The sequence below is a fragment of the Phycodurus eques genome, chromosome 7 (assembly GCF_024500275.1).
Source record: "Phycodurus eques isolate BA_2022a chromosome 7, UOR_Pequ_1.1, whole genome shotgun sequence".
NCBI lineage: Eukaryota > Metazoa > Chordata > Actinopteri > Syngnathiformes > Syngnathidae > Phycodurus > Phycodurus eques.
This window is the reverse complement of record NC_084531.1, coordinates 23,528,025-23,544,983: the sequence shown is the minus strand read 5'-3', so window position 1 is coordinate 23,544,983 and position 16,959 is coordinate 23,528,025. Positions and strand designations below refer to the sequence as shown.

Genomic DNA, 16,959 nt, shown 5'->3' with positions numbered 1-16,959 from the left:
CACTGCCGTAAATGACAGAAATGTCGTAAATTGTTTACGTCTGGTGCAGGGGCTTTGCGGTGGGAGTGATGGCTATCAATGCCCCGACAGTGAAGCTTCAAAGCCAAAACGTGCCTCAAACTCTTAACTAGTGATTGACAGTTTGGTTTGACACTGAACTTTCAATGCGTGCTTCTGAACTCCAATTCCATTTGAACCATTGCTTCAAAGCTCGCTTGAAATCACTTGACGAGTGAACTTTTTTTTTCTCCATAACCAATAACACAATACACACATTCATCAATCTTGATTTGTAAATAGAGGATGATATCTAGTCTTGCTTGTGCATTAAATATTTGTCAGATAACAGATGCGCTGCAAACGGCCATATGCTGCAAATGTACGAATGACACGAAACAAAAAACACACGAGCACATAAAACTGCAAAAGAAAAATGCTCAATTTAAAAAAAGGCTAAAATCATAGAAAACAGCAAAATAAAAATGCTGCAAGATGAAAATGCTGCAATCACAGAAAACAACTGCAAAGGAAAAATGCGGCTTGAAAAAATACTCCAATCACAAATAAATACTGCGAAAGAAAAATGTTGCAAGATTAAAATGCTTCAATCACAGAAAACAACAGCAAAGCAAAAATGCTGCAAAAAAACACACAAAATCCCAAAACAACTGCAAGAAATGCTGCACGTTGACGCTATACAACAGATGCCTGGCCACTAGGGGGCCCAACCTTCGGGACTGACCAGTCCCGGGCCACCGTACCTTACTGTTGTCAGAATGTGAAGATTGTGACTAAATGCCAGCAGAACGCCTGGAACAAACCCCAGACGTAAACCGGGCCCTGTGATTTGTGTCACAGATGATCATGGTAGCCTCACAGGTTTTGAAGAAAAATGCAACAAAGGCTGGCTACATGGAGAAGGCCTGCCAAGTCCCAGCTCATTCCTGACCAAGGTTTTGCAGAGTGCAACGAGATTGTTGACAATTACTGCCTATCAATCATCATGGGAGACATCTTTGGAGAGCTGGATGATCTCGGTGTGGCTTGTGTCATTCACAGCAGATGGCCCACGGCTAAGTTTCTGGACCAACTCCGGTCCATTGAGATCCCACGGGTTGACCTCTCCCAGTCAGCGACAACTTTCCTTCTCAATGTGCCTCTTGTACCACAACAAACCCACAAACTAGGAACTCCAGACAAAGGAAATTATTTTGTGTGCCAGAACTGCATCAAGTTCATGACTGATGCACAAGCAGAACAAAAGGACAGACCCTCATTTGTAAACCTCTCATCGAGAAATTTGAGTTGAATTGTGACCAGATGGGACCTGGTCTGTCAAATGTGCAAGGAGTATGTCAGACAGTAGGGCAGCCTTGTTTGTCAGAAGATCATGTCAGTGGATTCCAAGGATTTCTGTACGACCGCTGGCTTCCGTAGTGCCATTAAAAGTCCACTCCCATGTTGGAAGTTGCAGGCTGCCAAGACCTTGCCTGCTCTCAATCTTGTTCCTGTCACCAAAGTGGAATCTGACAAGTTCTGTGAGTTTGTGTTGAAGCAGTTGGAAAGTATGTTGAGATTGAAGCTGTGGAGATAGTTTGTACATAATTGTTCTCCAGCCTGATTGCTCAGAGCAAGGACCTGATCGAGATCTACGGCCAGGCCATTATTGCACTGCTGGTGCGGCAGGCTGACCCCAAGACAGTTTGCACCGTGCTGATACTCTGCAATGATGTCACACATGCATATGTCCCTGCCCTTCATGAAATCGTTTCCAAGAATGGCGCCTACTGCATGTCGTTCAAGATGGCCGTCGCCTACATCGACAGAACCCTTGACCTGCATCACAAGTCCCAGTCTGAGGTCCTGGGTTCAAATCCATGTGTGGAGTTTGTATGTGCCTGTGTGGATTTTCTCCGGGTACTCTGGCTTCCTCCCAGATTCCAAAAACATGCATGGTAGGTTGATTGAAGGTTGACTTAAATTGTCCGTAGGTGTGAATGATTGTTTGTCTATGTGTGCCCTGCGATTGGCTGGCGACCAGTTCAGGGTGTACCCAGTCTCTCGCCCGCAGTCAGCTGAGATCGGTGCCAGCACACCCGCAACTCTAGTGAGGATATGCGGTACAGAAAATTGATGGATGTTTAAAAAATTGTCAATACCACATTGTGTGTCTTCAACATGCTACGCCAACAGAAACACCTCCTCATTGCCTGTAATAACTACACTGACAATGCGAGTAACTGCCTTAAGCCATGTGTAGATGAGGTAGGGCGAATGACTCTCTCAGCGTGACATCACCACATCTTCTTTAAAATCTGCTGAACAAAAACCCAGAAACGTAAACCAGTGCATTTTCAACACGACCACCAAAACGGGTGGCCAGGAAGCCATGGTCGCTCCTAATCACAGGTATGTAGGCACAAGGGTATAGAAACTCATCGGGTTCTTCAGCTGCAACAGCTGGGGACATCAGGAGCGCACTCTTGTTCTGTGCTACCACACTGCTTGACCCATTTGGGTCAACACCACTCCTAATCATCATACGGCGGAAAATCATCTGGGACTGTACTGCCATGGGGTTGTTTTACCATCCACCTTTAAAATAAAAAGCAGAAAAGTCCATACCCCACAAAAAAATATAAGACAGATGTAACGTAAAACTCACTCTACTGCGAGATCATTAAAACTTCAGCGCTCGGAGTTGTGCCTGTGTTCCCCACATAACACACAAACACAGACAGACACACACACACAGACACGCGCGTATGGGAAAGTTACATGTTTCCAAACCATAAGCACAGCAGCACACATCAATATTCAGGCAGTAGTTGACTTCAGCGAACTCATTTTCAGCATCATTTGATTGACAGGTGAAGGTCTCACGTCACAGTCCAGCAGATCGACGGCGGGCCTTATTTTAGATTTAATCCAATATTTAACCAGGTAAAATCTTATTGAGAGATGAAATCGCTTTTTCAAAAGCCAAGAGGCAGCAGAAATTATATAGTACATAACACGACAATATTCATACAATAAATGAAAATAAAGACTAAACAAATACAGTAGCAGTGATATTAAAATGTATGGCATCTGATTTAAAAACAGACAAGCCCAAATGCTTTTGAGTTCATACATGGTGTTTTTTTATTTTATTTTATTCATTCAAATTTAGCAGGCTTTAAGACATTCTTTGGGTCTCTTTAGTGGGTTAATGACTCTATACTTATGTGTCAAACGTTTAATATTTGTTTGAGTGCAGTTTTTGCGAACAGTCTGTCTGCTTTATTTAGATTTTTTATTTATCCAAGGATATTTAGTGTTGTACATTACAATGCCAATGTTCAATGTTCTTTGATAATATTCTTAAAAAGGATGTACTTGAATTATTATAACCTATCATATCAGTGGCATTAAAAAGGAAAAACATCAACGATACTATCGTTCATCATGATAGTTTTTGGGAAAATATATCGTCATAAAAAAATTGCTATCGTGGCAGGTTAAAACATATTGTGAGAGCAAGAGCAATGGATAACACAAAATATTGTACAAATAAAAATCTGCAATATAGTGGGGATATCGTGCAGGATGACTATATCTGTATTCCGTGATGATAAATTGCAGGGACTCATCATTTCCAGACGTGCATCCTGGGAGTCACTTACAAAGTCTCAACTGTAAAATGATCTGTGTAATTCCTGAGTGATTCCTACTCATTTTGTGAGTAAATGGCCGAAAAAAAGCCAGGAAATTCATTTTTGGAATGAGTGGCTGTGTGAGTCCTCCTTGCTGAGGTATTTCAAGGAGTTGAACTGCAAATTCTGCTGTGAATACCTAAAACATGCGTGGAACACGAAATTTGCTTATAATACTGGCACTGCTGACTAAACATTGACTTTACATTTTTAGTATTTAAGCTATATAACTTGTTGTACCCGTGTTTTTTTGCGTCAAAACTAGCACAATAATATGTGAAAAGACATTTATCGTGAAAGTAATTACCAGTAATACAACGTAAATTGAGTTGAGTTAAAAATTTGAAGACATTTATATATTTGATTTGCAAGTCGATTTACAGTGAGTGCCCGAAAGTTTCTGTGTTGGCCCCTAACATTTTAAATAAAGGGCTCATAATAAAGAACAAAAGCAAAGTCATTCTGGTCTAAGGGTTAACTTTAAAAAAAAAAAAATCAATTTCAGCTATCAATTTCAAAACCAAAACAAAAAAAACTATATGAGACCCAGCAGGTTATATAGATCACAACTTCATTAAAGCTCCATTAAACTCCATGAATTTCCTACGGACGAAACTATCGTTCAAACTTACTTGTGCAAAGTAATTTTTTTGTGCTTTGGCCTTGGCATTACGCTCATTTTTGCAACCGCGAGCCACACAATAATCCGGCATCTTCGTACCTTCGAGGGCCTTAAATGCAAACATAAATGTAATTTGTTACGATTCTCAACACACCACGTCTTGTATCATAGCTACGAACATGTCTGATGTTTGTAACAATCCAACCTGTGTCAAAATCCGTAAATTCAGAGTTGCGATTGTTACAACAACGCCAGACATACCTCGATACGAGTAGTTCATTTTCCTTTTCCTTCTTCAGCGGTTTGCAAACTGTCTTCGTCCATTAGACGCCACCTATTGATCACAAACGATTACTGCACAAGCTTAGAGACCACCGTCTCAGGCTTGGAGACCAGTCTTCTACAATAATAATTCAGGACAAATAAATCAAAAGAACAAAATTGAATAATAAAAAAGGAGCCTGGATTTTTAAGGTTTAGATTATCTATAATTGCTATCCTCAAACATTCAAATACATTTCTTTCATCTTTTGCTTGTTTTCTCAAAATTCCTCTCTCCTGTATTAATTAACCATCTATTAATTTGTTCCTATCTATATTTTTTACACTTCATAATTGCATGTTGAATTGATTCCATTTTAGTGCATATTTCCCATTTTCATGTTTTCCCATAATTCAGTCTTATTTAATCAAGAATGTCCTACTATCAGCGTTGAAAGGATTGACCTTGTCTAATTTCTCCCACTAAATTGTTGACAATTCTATCCTCCTACTTCCTTTGTTCCACCAAAATAATTATATTTCTAAGTTGTTGCAGTTGCAAAATTGTGTCCGTTTCAGCATTAGAAACAAAAATATCAATACATTTTACGAGTGAAAACCTTTAAGCGTTGGCTTGAAGTATACACTCTCAAGTCCTCTTGTATTACATCTATTCGAATTACCTTGAAAGCACAAAGGGTTGAAGAGGCTATAGATTTGGGGACATTTATTTTACTTCAAGGGAAAAAGTAATGCTAAATTTCACCGGACTTGCAAACCAAAAAATAACTATGGTCCATTAAACTTTATGGAGCGGTAGTGCATGTGCCAAGGAAGTAAGAGACAAGGTGAAAGATGGAAATTCTGATTTAATTTAAAAAAAAAAAAAAAAAAAAAAGTGGGAGTTAATTTACTTTCTATTCACCTTTTGTCTCATAATCAAACACTAAAAAATACAAACATTTGCACGTTTTATTTCCACTTTTGTTAACAGTTCGACCATGGCAGAGGTCTGCACTCTACTGAATACATTGATATTGTAGGTTCCATCATGTATTCTCTTTGGCTGTTAAAATAATCTTTGATTTTACCTTTGATTACACTGCATTCGCTTGCAGAAATTTAGATCTTCTGATTGACTTCAACTCTGAGAGTTCTTCTTTAAAATGACACACCAGTTGCCCTGATCATGGTAGCTACTCTGCACATTGACTCCCTCCACCTGCACACACAGCTGCTCTAGCTCTCCCTGCTGGAACACGTGGTAATAACGGTGGAAGACGGGCGCTGGGCCGCTCTGCTTCTCTGACTCATGATGACTGTCAGCATTACTGTGGGATCTAACGCTGGAGACAGGGCTGTCTAGACAAGAGTCTGTTGAAATCTTTTTACATTTTGTTTTGGCTATATCCGTCCTCGCCACTCCTAAGTCACCTTCCCTTCTTTTTCCTCCTTTCCCCTCTTTCAGATGCCACGGAACCAGAAGGTCCTGGGAGTGGAAAGCTGTGCGATTAACATGAACACTAAGTTTGTCATCAGCCACTTTGTAATGATCTTCAAGACTATTCTTGTCATCTTCAGGGTTGCTACTGGCACGGGCACCAGATTTTCCATCAGGGTCAGGGGTGTCTTTGGATGTGTCGTTTCTAGTGTTGTGGTCTTTGAGGTACTTGGATTTCTGCTGCTTGTACTCTTGCTCAAAAGCCCAGACATAGATGAGAGCATGACCGCCAGGCTTCAAAATTCTCACCAACTCCTTCACAGCTGCCAAGCGACGCACCTAAGACACAATCATTCACAAACACACACACGTATAATTTTTATTTTATAAATAAAATTTAAAAAAGTCAGTAAACAGCTATACATGCCTACATAAAAAAATGGCTGATTTGATCTGAGAAATGTCATTTAAAAATATAGTGGCAGAAGATTAGGGAAAGCATGACTTTGGCCTGCAGGAGGTGAAAGTGGGAAAATAAGGAGTGAGACATAATTGATGCTGGATAAAAGGATTTAAATTTCTGTTGTAGTTAATCTCAATGTGTGTCTGCATGTGTGCTTTTATTCTACATACTGGTGTGGAAAAGTGGTGTATGACAGCTATAGAGATGCAGGCATCACAAGTCGCTGTTCGAAGCGGGACACAGAGGGCATCGGACACAAATGCCTGGAAACCTCGGTCAGCACAGATTTGGACGAGGGCACTGCTCCGGTCACAGCCCACCTGGAAAACAAGAGAAAAGGCAAACATCGCAATCGTGATATGATCTTTTCCACCCAAAGACAGAGTTGACTATAAACAAAATGCTACAAAAACAGTTTTTAAGTGATGCAGGTGCTCAATGCAGGTAACAAGCATAAGGATAACATACAGACACCACACAGGAAGGCCACGGCCTGGATTTGAACCTCAGAAATGTACAGCAAAAATGCTAACCACTTACCACAATAGGTAACTAGTACTTAAAAAAAGAATGTGTAAAATCTGCAAGTTCAAGAGGTTTCACATGTGGAAGAGGTTGTGGAGGAAAGTGCAGGGTTTGTCTCATGCAAATATTTTCCTCAGTTTTGTGTGTCTAAATAAATTACTTCCTCTAATAAGATACTGTTACAAGTCATTCATTTGTCAGGTTTTTAGTTGTTTGTGGTGTGCAGACATTTTATTTTGCTATGCAGGAAAAGGGAAGAAAAATGATCACAATTGATGATCCGTAAACTGTGACACAGCTGCACTTGCATGAATGACTGTTTGGAAGCTCTGTTGTTTTGTCAGTTGACGTGACTCTGAGACACTTGAATGATAAAGTGGCAATTACAGTCACGCAATTACAAGATAATAGTAAGATAAATCAAATAGTACTCACACTAATTACCTCCGGGTTGACACCCAGATACTTCCCATTTCCACAGCCAACATCAGCCAGCACATTTCCAGGCGAGAGCGAGGACAAGAAGTGGCACACACGTGGCCAGGGGGAGTGGCGCGTGCTGCTGAAGTGGGGGGCGATTGCATCGTACACCTGGTGAACGTACTCCTCCTCCAAACGGGCTGCATCACAGTGGCCTTGAGGAAGCGAGGGGGGAGATGGTGGAGAAGGCGATCCTTGACTATCGCAGGCAGAGGGAAAAGCTGAAATGTGTGTGATAAGAGAAGAACAAAATCAGCCAAACAAGTCCCTGCAAAGCAATTTCTGAGAAGCAGTGAGGAAAACGAACTGTAACCTTCAGTATTTTAGTTATTTTTGTTCTTTCACCTGCTGTGTATTTTACTTTGCACTCTCTGTATTATACAAACCATTACACAATGTAAGCTTGATTGCATTGGGATGTGTGACAATTCATATTGTTACTGAACCTAACCAGTATTTGGACACAATTCTGTAATCTAAGTAACAAAACAACCAGGAAAATACAACTTCGCTTTGACCAGCAAGCCAAGAGATCATTATCTTGTACAAAAATTAGAACACAGCAGATGTGGAACATATTTTTAAAATATATTTTAAAAAGTTAAATACAGCATCATGCCATTGTGCACTTGAATAGGGCTCACCACAGCAGCAGGGTTCACGTCGAATCTTGCGGAAAGTGAAAGATGTGCGGGTGCCCCTTTTATTCAAGGTGAGGTGGTTGAGGTCCCCTAAGTCACATGTAGGATTCTGGCGTTGTGAGTCGCAGGCTGGCACCATGTCAAATTTACGAGGAGTGATACTAGTAAAAGAAAAGAAACAAAAGAAACATTAAATACAGATCAAACTACATGCAAAGTTAAAAGAAAGGTCAGTGTATATCCATTATCCATGCCTTTAACACAATGGGAAAGAGAGAGGCACTTTCTGTCCTCTGAGAGTCCAAAAGATGTTCATGATGAATTGAATCAAAAATGGAACCCCTGCAGTGAACTCACCCATGTGTCCAGAGGTAACGGCTCTCTCCTTGCATCACCAAGAGGCTCCGTCCTGGCAAAAACACATTTACAACACGACCGTCCGGATGACGAAACTCCATCACGGTCTGTAAGAAGCCAGGCAGAAACTATAAGATCACAAACAATAACATGAAGCTAGCGAGGGATGTAGGAACAGCACGTCTGTAAACAAAAGAAATGAGCCAATGCTTTTTGTTTAGTGACCTCAACGGCACCAAATAATATCCTGCTGATGAGCCTATTATATTGCTTCAAGGCTGTAACATCTTGGACCGCTACGATCCCAATTCCTTCCTTTCACTGAAATATTTAAAATGTCACCTACAGAAGAAAAGACAGTCACGGTAGTGCTCACTTTGTCACTAACAAGTAGCAGAAGCATATCCATAACAGAGTCAAGTGTTTGATCCTAATGTTTCCTGTCCTTTCCGGACTCCGGCAGAACAGCGGGAACTCTTGAGGGAAATTACACCAACACGATTTCCAGGTGAATCAGGCACAACTTCTAAGACCAGGTAAATTACATTTTGTGAAGAAAAGACCTGCGTGCGTGCGTATGTGTGCAACGTGCAGATGTGTGTTGATGGAACACTGGCAAATGAATCTGACTTTTCGCTGAAACAACAGTTGAACATGTTCCCCTACAAAGACACACACATCCTGCAGAGGGACGACAAATGAGACAATCAATGCTGCCAGGGACACTTCACTGTACAGTAGGATAATTGTCACAAACGTACACACATATGGACACGATATTATGTGCAGTAATCATGATCTAATAAGATTGATCATGATCTAATAAGATTGAAGACCAGAGAATGGGATAGATTATGCATTTATTTCACAATTGAAAATAATTCCCATGTGTCTTAATGACATGACTGTGACATGCGTTCATCAAAATACGCCAAGAAACATTCGAGAGTTCAAACGGTTGCTATTTGCAGAAGAGGAGCCCATATAGAGCGGGGGTGTCAAACTCAAATTCACAGTGGGGCAATATTAAAAATTGGGAAAAAGAGCCAAACTCAATATTTATTGAAAATTGACTGCGATTATGCATATTTGCCCTTCACTCCGGATATGTAATGTTAAACCACATTTTATGGATACAAACTTAACTGAATCTGGAATAAGCAACATGAGAAATCAAATGTGCAATAAAAGACCAAGACAGTAGTATTTGTTTCTTATTTAAATAGATAGAATCTGTAGATCTGAAATCTAAGAAATGGTCATGAACATATAAAAAGCTCCCGTTTTCCATCTTTCGTTTGGCGTTTTCCATCTTTCGTTTGGCGATTTTTGGAAAGGGGAGGTATAAATTTGCCAGAGGAGACTGGCAGCATGGATGCTCATGACTGCAACAAAAAAGGAGGGGGTGTCTGTCGGTCTTGACCGACGCGCCAACACACTAGCAAAGCATTTTGGAATTTGTAGTATTAGTGGCGCATGCGCTACACATTGACGGGCCAGCTCTAATACACATTTGATATGGTTTCACGGGCCGAATGGGCCTGAGCTTGACATATATGCTATAGCGTGTGGGAAATAGCAAGCAGCAAGTCATAAATTTCGTGTGTGGCTCTGCTTGTGGCTTATGCATCGGACACGTCGCTAAACATAAATACTCATCCACCCTCAACGTGTTGACAACTTCACTGAGCAATCAAATATGTGCCACTTATCAGAAGCTAATGCTAATCTGTGCTCCCAAGACACGGCTCTTTGTTCAGCCTAGCTGCCAAGTCATAGGTGGAATAATAATGAAAAATAGCCAAATTGTGACGAAACAATTTGGCAACAGAAGCGAGCAGACACATTTTCAGAAATGGTCAAATAACAAAATGTTTCCTTCGTTGTTTTGATACTTGTGAGTGGTGTATGGTACTCCGGAGATCCAAGTATTAGTATTCTGTGCAAGTGATTAAAAAGTCAATTTTGCATGATACGTCCCCTCCAAATGTTTCTTACTGTGGTTGTAATTTGCAATAGTTCAGGACTGAACGATATCATACTGAGAGATTTTAGAAGTATTTGGTTACCGTATAGATATAATATACATTATACAAAATACATTTATTTCAGAACTTCTTTAGAAAACCCTTTTGGGGATGGGTGAATGAGAACAATTGCTCAAAAGGTGCTTGTTTTTCTATTACATTACAGTATGGCTGAAAGTACTTTGGTGTCAGTAAAAATAACTTTATACCTTTGCCCCCAGGCTTAGTGAAAGGATGGTGTCCTCAAAGGCAGAGTGAGTGTCCACGTGAGGAGGTATACCTACAAATGTGACAAATAATCATTTTTGTAACATGTTTCTTTCATACTTAAAGACAAAGCTTGTTTGTGAGCTCAAACATTATTTTTTTTTATGAATCCCACCTGAATAAAACGTTTTCTGTTCATTTAATTAGATGATTCGACAATGACTTTGTAAACGTGACTAATGAAACTGTACCATATAATCCCTGCATACAACCGACAGTGCTGTGAAAAAGTATTGCCCCGTTTCTCAAATTCTTATATGTTTGCAGTTTCCCCTTAAGATCCTCATACAAATGTAAATATCAAACAAAGATAACCCAAGTAAACATAAAATGCTGTTTTTAAATCATAACTTTATTTATTAAGGGGGGGGGAAATATTCAAAGGTACAAAAGCCTATATCAGAAAATTATCTTAAAAAGGCTGTTCATGCCCAAAAGCCCTCCATTGTTGCTGAATTACAACAATTCTGCAAGGAAGAATTGGCCAAAATATCTCCACAGAGTTATAGAAAATGCTTATTTTAGCTGTGGCTGCTCAGGATGGCCCAACCAGTTATTAGGTTTAGAGGGCCATTAGTTTTTCACACAGGGCCCGGTAGCTTTGAATAGTTTTTTTTCTCTTAATAAATAAAATCACCATTTAAGAACTGTATTTTATGTTTACTTGGGTGATCTTTGTCTGATATTTACATTTGTTTCATCTTAAACACTAAAGTGGGGAAACTATGCAAAAAAACTAAGCGTTTGAGAAGGGGGCCAATACTTTTTCACAGCACTATATTGATATGATTAAACACGTTTACGTGTGCCTGAAATCCCTCCTGAGCCCTCTTCAAGCTACGTTTATTGTTTTTCTTGTTCTTCCATCCATCCATTTTCAAAACCGAGCAGCTATGATGGAATACTGTATGTGTACATATGCAAGAACAAACCCTGTCCAGACTCATACTGGTTCACAGTCAGTTGGTCGGGCATATACTTTGTATGTCGATTCTCCATACACCTCTCCAGTACAGGCTGACACTCCTCTGGAAGACCTGGATACACACACCTTTGCATTCACATTCTGCTTCCACCGTTAATTATGCAGATGAAAAGGTGTGAAAATAGTTACAATTACTCTTACACTTAAATGCAACTCATCTTACCTACAGTTAATGGCTTGTCCTTGTCCACATTGTTGCTGTCATAGCAAAATTCAAAGCCAAAATGTTTGACTCGTCTATGCTTCAGAGCTTTTTGAGCTATAATAATAGAACATTACATTTGAGTTGGCAAACCAGGAAAACGATAAGTCATCAACATAATAAAATATAATATTGTTGTGGTTATATACCTACAGATGTAGTAATAACAGCAAAGTGCATTTAAGGCTCCAAGATACATTTGGAATAGATTATGTTCCGATTTTGAAGGTTTCATTTTGGATGAATATTGAGCTTTATGTCAAACTTCAGCCGTGTACTACCAGCTGCCTCCATGTCAGCAATGTCTTATTGTCATTTTCATCTCTAAGTGCAATTCTATTTTCGTAGCATATCAATTTAACAATTTACATTTTGTTGCTATCTTATAATTAAAATACCAGAAATCAACTAAGTCACATAAACATTTTTTTATATGTTTTGTGTAGTTTCGGAAGGACTTACAGTTGATTTCAATATGCGTCAGCAACCATAACATATTACACACATCACATGGGCCCTCCTTACCGGTGACATCATCATTAGTAGACGACCAGTCAATTGCAGCAAGCAGCAGAGCTTCTTCCTCTGGAGAAACAAAGTCCTCCACTAACACCAGTCCAGCTGGCCAAGTCACATATGCCTGCTGCTCACACGGTACTGTAAATGTACATATAAACGTCGTTTGGGGCGGGGGGATGTCTTTCAGAATGACCGATAATGACTGCAGTGTCATGGAACCAAACTAGCCTCTTTACAACAATGAGTCTCAATTTTCTAGAGTTGGGTGCACAATGCAATTTATCAACCCTCTGGTCCCAAAGCCAAGTCAGATGGCAAAATGCGCAGTACCTGAGTCAACAAAGCTAAGATAAAGTGTGACACCATTCTCCTCTCCACACTGAAGTTTTTGACCATTCAGGTGGATGTGAGCTTTCCGGGCATTCTCCTCAGAGCTGTATAAAAAGCAACACTATAAGGAGGCAAATATATTAAAGCTTTCCAAAACATGGGAGTATTATTGATATTACCAATATGTGACAAAAGCATAGGGCTTGTGAGGGGGCATCAGGATGGTCTCCACCTCTCCCATCTCTTTCAGCACAGCAGACAGCTCCTCCCTACTGACACCATTCCCCAGGCCGCCATTAGCCACAACCAAACTCTGTAGAGGACAAACAAATACATTTCCCATTGGACTATCTGATGCAAAACTGTCATAAAACAGTCATCCTAAAATGTATTCTCACACAGCCAGAAAACAATATCTGAATGTTAGATGCCGCTCCATTCCTTAGCTTCTCTGCGGTGCATATTGTTAAAGATAACAAAACAAAACAAATAAGATGGATTGTTTGTTGCTTTTTACGTATACCATAAATACAACCCCAATTCCAATGAAGTTGGGACATTGTGTTAAACATAAATAAAAACAGAATACAATGATTTGCAAATCATGTTCAACCTATAATTAATTGAATACACTACAAAGACAAGATATTTCATGTTAAAACTGATAAACTTTATTGTTTTTAGCAAATAATCATTAACTTTGAATTTTATGGCTGCAACACGTTCCCAAAAAGCTGGGACAGGCTCATGTTTACCAAGGTGGTACATCAGCTTTTCTTTTAACAACATTCAATTAACGTTTGGGAACTGAGGACACTAATTGTTGAAGCTTTGTAGGTGGAATTCTTTCCCATTCTTGCTTGATGTACAGCTTCAGCTGTACAACAGTCCGGGGTCTACGTTGTCGTATTTTATGCTTCATAATCCGCCACAATGGGAGACAGGTCTGGACTGCAGGCAGGCCAGTCGAGTACCCCCACTCTTTTACTACGAAGCGACGCTGTTGTAACACATACAGAACATGGTTTGGCATTGCCTTGCTGAAATAAGCAGGGGCGTACATGAATAAGATGTTGCTTGGATGGCAGCATATGTTTCTCCAAAACCTGTATGTACCTTTCAGCATTAATGGTACCTTCACAGATGTGTAATTTACCCATGCCATTCGCACTAACACAGCCCCATACCATTACAGATGCTGGCTTTTGAACTTTGCGTCCATAACAGTCCGGATTGTTCTTTTCCTCTTTGGCCCGGACACGACATCTACAATTTCCAAAAAACAATTTGAAATGTGAACTCGTCGGACCCCAGAACACTTTTCCACTTTGCATCAGTACATCTTGGATAAGCTCGGGCCCAGAGAAGCCGGCGGCGTTTCTGGGTGTTGTTCATAAATGGCTTTTGTTTTGCATAGTAGAGTTTCAAGTTGCACTTACGGATGTAGCGCCGAACTGTATTTACTGACATTGGTTTTCTGAAGTGTTCCTGAGCCCATTTACACATTGATGGCGGTTTTTGATGCAGTGCCGCCTGAAGGATCGAAGGTCACAGGTATTCAATGTTGGTTTTCGGCCTTGCCGCTTACATGCAGTGATTTCTCCAGATTCTCTGAACCTGTTGATCATATTATGGACCGCAGATGATGAAATCCCTAAATTCCTTATAACTGTACGTTGAGGAACATTGTCCTTAAACTGTTCGACTATTTTCTCATGCACTTGTTCACAAAGAGGTGAACCTCGCCCCATCTTTGCTTGTGAATGACTGAGCAATTCAGGGAAGCTCCTTTTATAACCAATCATGGCACCCATCTGTTCCCAATTAGCCTGTTTACCTGTGGGATGTTCCAAACAGGTGTTTGATGAGCATTCCTCAACTTTCTCAGTCTTTTTTGCCACCTGTGCCAGCTTTTTTGGAACGTGTTGCAGCCATATCAATAAAGTTGATCAGTTTGCACATTAAATATCTTGTCTTTGTAGTGTATTCAATTAAATATAGGTTGAACATGATTTGGAAATCATTGTATTCTGTTTTTATTTATGTTTAACACAACGTCCCAACTTCATTGGAATTGGGGTTGTACGTACATACAGTTGTGCTGACTGTATTGTCTTTTATTATCTTTGTCTAAAAAAATTTGTTAAATCCTTCTCTCACTATTCTGGCCTTTAGCAATTTTGGAAATCCTAATTGACCTAAAACAGGAAAAGTTTAGTTTTATTTCATGTCAGACAGGCAAGAAGGGGGGGGGGGGGAGCAGAATGTGTCTTTTTATACAGTCATGGTAAAAAATATTGGCCAGGGGTTCCAATATGTTTTAGCACGACTGTACGTACTGACTGGGCGAGAGGTGGGGCAAACCCTGTAGTGGTCGCCAGCCAATCGCAGGGCACATATAAAACATATACAAACAATCATTCACATTCACATTCACACTCATATGCACATCTTTGGGCAATTTAGAGTCATCAATTAATTTACCATGCATGTTTTTGGAATGTGGGAGGAAACCGGAGAAACCCCACAAAGGCAAGGGGTGAACATGTAAACTCCACACAGGCGAATTCCCTAACGCTCACATCAAACTCCTAATGCGTTCAATGTTAGAAAAACGAGTGTTGTCGCTGTATGACACTGATAGCGTCCACTTCCTGTGATCAAAATATATACACATATATTGAATTGTATGTGTTACCTTAGTGGGTTCCAACGCAGTACTGATTCCTTCGTGTTTCAGCAAAGTGTGACTGGATTTCATTTGTTTACGGAGGAGTTTCTTGTCAACTTTACTCCTTCGGAAAGCTTTCAAGTTATTTTCCACATTTACGTCCATTGTGCGTCTGTTCAGTTTTGTCGGGAAGAAACATTGAAGAGACATTGATGGTTCCTAGACTGATTCTGGATTATCTGAACCAGAGAGAGGTGGTTATAATAATAATAATAATAACAATTGCTATTATTATTATAATTATATATTATAATAATTATTATATATATATAATTTTTATTATATATTATAATAATATATATATATATATATAGAGCGAAAGAGAGAGAGAGAGAGAGAGAGAGAGAATATTATATAATAATTATTATTATTATATTATAACTATAACAAAGCTGGCATAGGCTCCAGCACGCCCGCGACCCTCGTGAGGAGAAGCAGCTCAGAAAATGGATGGATGGATGGATAATAATTACTGTGATTGACTGGCGACCAGTTCAGGGATAGTGTGACTCTCCTGGGAGACTTTGCCAAAGAAAAAGTCGTTCACATATTAGCAGGCCCTTGAATTGTAAGTGATAAATGGGTGGATGCACGTGTTAGTCTGAATTCATGTCAGTCACTATTAATGTATTTCTGTAAATCTTTGTATTTGCTGGTTTGCACGAACCATCGGGGTTGTGTATCCTTGTGTGCCAACATACTCTAGTTCGCGCGCGCGCACGTGTGTGTGCGTGTTGTGTAATGTAGGAATCACCTGTCTTTAGCCATCTAAATCCTGTAATTGCAGGCTGGGTTTGCCAGTGGGAGCCCTTTGTCGTCGGAATAGTCTGCAAAACAGCAGCTGGTCAGAAAGGGAAGCACATGACTGATCCTTTCTACATGATAACAACAGACGGCTCCATCTATTTTTAAAGCACTTCAAATTATTTTTTTATTTTTATGAACACGGGATGATCTGAGTTCTACTTAAAAAAAAAAATAAAAAAAGCAGTCAAGTCACTGGGCAGTAAGTAACAAACTAAATTAGAATCTCCAAAGAGGACCACAGTCTGTTCCGTGTCATTGTAAAATCTTTATTAACTGTACATGCAATGTGTTAATTCCGACTTTAACATTCTTGACTGCAATTTAAGTGTAAAATATGTTAACCATTGTTAAAAGGCTGTATCAATAATAATAATGAGCTGAAACAAACTTTATAAAGTTTGTTTTGGCTTATTATTATTGAATGACACGCTTTATTAACATTCGCCAAATTGGTGATTGCACAGCAGAAGGGAGGATACAAGTCGCTTCATATACATACAGCTCACTTTCTGTTGTGCATTCTGTTCTTATTCTTTATTCATTATTATTGTAGACTTATTCATAAGTGAGTGCAGCGCAAAAAGAGTTGTCTTGACATGAATGGAT

The 16,959-nt window shown here is 39.7% G+C and overlaps 1 protein-coding gene and 1 pseudogene across 2 annotated transcripts; one reads left to right on the top strand and one right to left on the bottom strand.

The window, feature by feature from the left end:
• The first annotated feature begins 68 nt into the window (after positions 1-68).
• LOC133405354 (prosaposin-like) lies at positions 69-2,292 on the top strand (annotated as a pseudogene).
• A 3,192-nt stretch (positions 2,293-5,484) lies between these two features.
• alkbh8 (alkB homolog 8, tRNA methyltransferase) lies at positions 5,485-15,654 on the bottom strand. 2 transcript variants are annotated; one of them, XM_061681528.1, is made up of 12 exons: positions 15,514-15,654; positions 12,995-13,128; positions 12,816-12,919; positions 12,492-12,623; positions 11,928-12,023; positions 11,712-11,816; positions 10,722-10,792; positions 8,486-8,592; positions 8,132-8,289; positions 7,443-7,708; positions 6,653-6,802; positions 5,485-6,358 (listed from the first exon to the last, which is right to left on the bottom strand). In XM_061681528.1, exons 1-12 carry the CDS (start codon positions 15,649-15,651, stop codon positions 5,720-5,722), a joined length of 2,100 nt encoding a protein of 699 aa, XP_061537512.1. In that variant the 5' UTR covers positions 15,652-15,654; the 3' UTR covers positions 5,485-5,719. The 2 variants fall into 2 exon arrangements, with proteins under 2 accessions (XP_061537512.1, XP_061537513.1); XM_061681529.1 differs by lacking the exon at positions 11,928-12,023.
• Between the last annotated feature and the right edge of the window lie 1,305 nt (positions 15,655-16,959).

Coding starts and splice junctions, on each gene's coding strand:
- alkbh8 (XM_061681528.1), bottom strand. CDS start 15,651: ATGGACGTAAATGTGGAAAATAACTTGAAAGCTTTCCGAAGGAGTAAA. Junction 11,817..11,927: donor GGACAAGCCATTAACTGTAG/GTAAGATGAGTT, acceptor GTGTGTATCCAG/GTCTTCCAGAGGAGTGTCAG. Junction 6,803..7,442: donor TCAACCCGGAGGTAATTAGT/GTGAGTACTATT, acceptor CTTGTTTTCCAG/GTGGGCTGTGACCGGAGCAG.